This window comes from Conger conger, chromosome 1 (assembly GCF_963514075.1).
Source record: "Conger conger chromosome 1, fConCon1.1, whole genome shotgun sequence".
Classification (NCBI taxonomy): domain Eukaryota; kingdom Metazoa; phylum Chordata; class Actinopteri; order Anguilliformes; family Congridae; genus Conger; species Conger conger.
In genome coordinates, this window is record NC_083760.1 from 9056394 (window position 1) to 9061020 (window position 4627).

At 41.0% G+C, this 4627-nt stretch overlaps 1 protein-coding gene across 1 annotated transcript; it reads right to left on the reverse strand.

Moving 5' to 3' along the window:
• Positions 1–1021: 1021 nt before the first annotated feature.
• nkx2.1 (NK2 homeobox 1) lies at positions 1022–3594 on the reverse strand. The gene is made up of 2 exons (XM_061262132.1): positions 3098–3594; positions 1022–2234 (listed from the first exon to the last, which is right to left on the reverse strand). The coding sequence occupies exons 1-2, from the start codon at positions 3462–3464 to the stop codon at positions 1561–1563; spliced, it is 1041 nt and encodes a 346-aa protein (XP_061118116.1). The 5' UTR covers positions 3465–3594; the 3' UTR covers positions 1022–1560.
• Between the last annotated feature and the right edge of the window lie 1033 nt (positions 3595–4627).

The window sequence follows — 4627 nt, forward strand, 5'->3', positions numbered from 1 at the left end:
CACACGCACACACACACACCTACTTCACAAAAGGCCGAACGGCGAGTTTACCTAACTTGATCTTTACGAGATAAGCTTATGTACACAATATCCCATTAATACAAGTATGCGGTTTGTGTGCACGGGTTCTGCGAGACCTGCTTTGTATAGCTGCACTATATGCAGATGCACTGTTGCACTCCGTTAACAACCAAGCATGAACCAGCGTAAATAGTTCAATTATTATTTGCCAAAAGTGTTAAAGACTAACTAATAAGTGCGCCACATACAACAACATTAATATCCAATGAAAAGGTTGAGCAAATTTGTCTGAGATAGTATTTGTCACTGCTCCTGGACTTTGGACTGTTCGTTACTACAAGCAAAAGATTTTCCAAGTCGTTTACATAACAAGGGTTTTCATTTCTCGCCCTAGCTTCAACCTTGAAATATAAATTTAATTACCTTCCGCATTTTTATCGAATACATGTCACACAAAATATGCGAAAGAAGCATTGCATTGTAAAATAACGAGTTTTTCCCCACATAAACACACACCTTTGGTAAAGGCACCGCGTAACATGTTATTTTCTTAAGGGTAGTGATCTCACGATCTCAAATCATGACAAATAAATAAGTGGCCTAATCTTTTCTGATCAAAGCGCCAAATCCTCTACAGTTCTTTTTGACTGTAACATTAGCTTATTATTATGATTATGATTATGTTTATTGTTATTGTTATTATTATTATTATTATTATTATTATTATTATTGTTCTTAGTATTTGCGTTATTAACATAATTATTATTAAATCATTTTACGCTACTTGTTTGCCTTGCTACTGCACATTTGGCAAGCTGGATGAATGTCCTCCCCATAAACAAGTCAGAATAACTTTCACCTTTTAGCCAAGTTCAATAAAGGGGATAGCAATTTATTTTCATAATTTATTAATATGTTTGTATGACTATATTTATGGCAAAGAAACTATAGCCTATACGATACAAGAAAATTAAATTTACAAATAACAATGGAACCTAAATATAAGACAAGGAAACTTCAATGTAGATAAAAACTTTGTACATACAGATTACTAAAAGCTATGTATCCAATTCAAACCTTTTACAGAAATATACAAACTACGTGTTACATAAAAAGCTATTATAAATCAGAGACATTTTGTCTCCCCTTAAATAGTTTGAGAAAGCCCAACCTAGTCCCTGTTTCAAACTGAATTTGAATTTGTCCTTCAAATGAAGACACAAAGAACATCTTGACCCTTGCATTGTTCCTCTGAAACAATAATCTGGGGACTAAACCCGTCCTCGCTTTAATGAAAATAAATACTTCCAACTTTGACGCTTTTAGGAGTTTGCGCATCCACTCGGTAACACTTATTTCTTGTTTTTTTTTTTGTTTGTTTTTTTTCAGTTTCTTCTTGATTCCCTCTGTCAGCTGTCTACATATCCAAATGAAGGTAAACCATTGTTTCTTCAAAGAAATATAAGGGGAAAAAAACTTTCGGAGTGTGACAGATTCATAGTCACAGTTCTCTTGTCTATATTATCGTAGTTACTGTTGTCACCACGTCCTGCCGTACAACAAAGCCGAGCACGGCAGGGCCGTGCCGTACTCACTACTAGAAGAGTTCAGATGAGAGAGTCCCGAAACTTGGGCCTGGAGCGACGGAGGGGAAGTGGAGTGTTGAACCAAATCTGGAGAGTGACCGGCGCTGACTACCTGTTGGCTTTGATGCTGGCCCATTGTCGAACTGTTACTGGATACGATCATAACGTTGCTGCCCTGTTGGTGGTGGTTCTGCATGGCAGAGCTCGGTGTGTGTGTGCCTCCCTGACACGGTTTACCGTCTTTCACTAGCACCGGTACGGCCACCCGCCGGGGCGACTGCTGCTGTTGCTGACAGGAACCTGTGTCTTGTTGCATTTGTTGCTGTGACACTTTGTCTTTGGCCTGTCTCTTCATTTTGTATCGATGGTTCTGGAACCATATTTTGACCTGGGTCGGAGTGAGGTGGATCATGCTGGCCAAATGTTCTCGCTCTGGAGCCGAAAGGTATTTCTGTTGCTTGAACCGCCGCTCCAGCTCGTAGACCTGAGCTTGTGAGAAGAGCACGCGGCGTTTCCGGCGTGGAGCGGTGGACAGCGGGCCCATACCTTTCCCCACGTCCGCCAGGGAACCGAGACTCCCCATGCTGCTCATGTTCATCCCCGAGGACGAACCCATAAAACGAGAGACTGGAAAAAAGAGAGAATGTCTTATTACAGTAATTCCTATAAAATAATATCGGTGTTGCCATGGACACTGCGGCGAAAAAATAACAAACAATAAATGTGCAATTTGAATAATGAACAAAACATATGGGACAGTAATGCAGATACAGATGAACATCCCGCTCTACACTCATCATGCATGATAATTTTGGATAAATTTGTCTCCCTTCTCTAACTTATCTCCCTTCACACACACGCACACAAAACAACAAACACATTGCTATGGATTGCAACGTACATAATTGACCCATACCCGTATTTGATTGGCTCATGTTACAAGTATAGGATACTTCATTCTCATTACAAATTAAGTTATGTTTTGTCTTTTTGGGTTTCTTTTTTGGGTAGGGGGTATGGGTATTTTGGTGGACTGTGGACGTAAAAGTATACATAATGAAATTGCATGCATGGAATGAAAATAGTTCAAGCCAATGTTAAACTGATTAGGCAACCCCGGCGCCTAAGAATAGTTTCACTAAAACGGACAGACCTAGCACACATGATTACGAGTGTTTGGAGCACCTTTAGTTCATTGAACAATGGCATTTCGGTTTTGCATCTACACAAGAGTGTGACAGGACCGCAGCAATTACCTCCAGCGTCAAAAGGAAAATAGTTAAGGTAGAGACGAAGCTTTCAGTAGGCTACATACATTTTTAAAAGAAACTGCTGTCACTTTTCAAAATCACCATATTAGCCTAGAGTTTTTGTATGAACACGCACACGTTCAAGTAGGCTACAACTAACTTTAAATTTTGCATTCTGAAAATCGCAAACCCACTTCGTTTCGTGAGTCCGCACGACGGCTAAACATGAATTCCACTTACTTGTAGAAAAGCGAGGATCCGGATTGGCTCCGTACCAGCCGGTGGCCGGGGTGCTGTTCCGCATGCTGTCCTGGTAAGGCGGAAGCTCGCTCATATTCGCCAGGTTGCCGTTACAGTAGCTCCCCATTGCGGTGTGTGACAGCTGCGATACCCCGGCTGCGGCCATATGGTAAGTGGCGGACACGGTCCCGTTGTGGCCCATATGATGCTGCTGCATCGCCGCCTGCGAGACCTGCGGCTGTCGATACGTGGCGAGAGGAGCCCCCAAGTTGTTGCCCTCCATGCTTACTTTCTTGTAGCTCTCCTCAAGGGGACTCAAGATATCGGAAACAGAAAAAGGAGTCGTATGCTTGGGGCTCATCGACATTGTTCGGCGGCTGGAGAGAGGGAAATTAAAAGGCAGGGCAAATTCTCTCCCTCTGTTTTTTTTTTTTTGGTCAAAGCCCTCTGTACCCGTTGTCTCTACGTCGATGCTTCTGGATGAACACCTATGAGAGTGCCTGAAGTCCGCCTTAATTGGATTGAGTGGAGGCTCAGCCCTGGCTTTCGTTTGTTTCAACTGGGCGCCAGGTTTAAGACTGCCATCAGAGGCGGGGCCTCGGCAGCCAGGGCAACAATACAAAGCAAGCCCTATCTCACACCCCGGCATAATTTCTACGTGTTGATCGCGAGGCACCTTTGAGTAGCTCCCCCTATGACGAAAGGCTGTGCTCCCAATTCAAAGTTTGCGTTTATGTGTAATTAATAAACACGAGTCTCGGGAGCGTAAGAAGAAATGCGGGATTCATGAAGTAACTGTACTATTAAATAAACTATTATTATTATTATTATTATTATTATTATTATTATAGCAAGTGTGATTATTATTATTATTATTATTATTATTATTTATTTATTTATTGTATCTGGACACAGTTGCATTTATAATACTTCCACTACGACCACTCGAACTACTATTATTATTATTATTATTATTATTATTATTATTATTATTATTATTATTATGAATAGTAATACTAATAATAAGAAGAAGAAGAAGAAGAAAAAGAAGAAGAAGAAGCTTTGAGTCAAAGGTAAACACGAAAGCAGAATCAAAGCCGTCTGTTTTTCAGCCATACATGAATGAATGCACATGTTAATGTTATTCGAACTTCATTCTCCCACATGCAAACGTGCCCATTACTTTTAATATGGGCTGCGCAATAAAAAAACAATCTTCGCATGAAACAGTTTCAGCGAACCCCAGCGCAACCATTTCTACATTGAGACGGACATGTCAATAGTCATGGGGAATCCTCAGGTCAGAAATTATCCCCGCAGGAAGAGATGGAGGATATGGCTTTTCCACTGAATCTACTGAGCTACAGGTAGAATCAATCACCATCTCCCCCATTAAAGCTATACAAATCTCCAAGCTATTCCACACCATCGGTCTGGGCCAGGAAAGTGGACTGTAGACGTAGCCTGCTCGTAGCAGTGTGTATTTGTGCAAGTTAGACAATACCTTCGCTGCTATAAATAAATAAATAA

Bases quoted from the DNA above. Each gene is read 5' to 3' on its own strand.
- nkx2.1 (XM_061262132.1), bottom strand. From the start codon at position 3,464: ATGTCGATGAGCCCCAAGCATACGACTCCTTTTTCTGTTTCCGATATC. The intron at 2,235-3,097 runs GTAAGTGGAATT...TCTTTTTTCCAG, and splicing joins GGATCCTCGCTTTTCTACAA to TCTCTCGTTTTATGGGTTCG.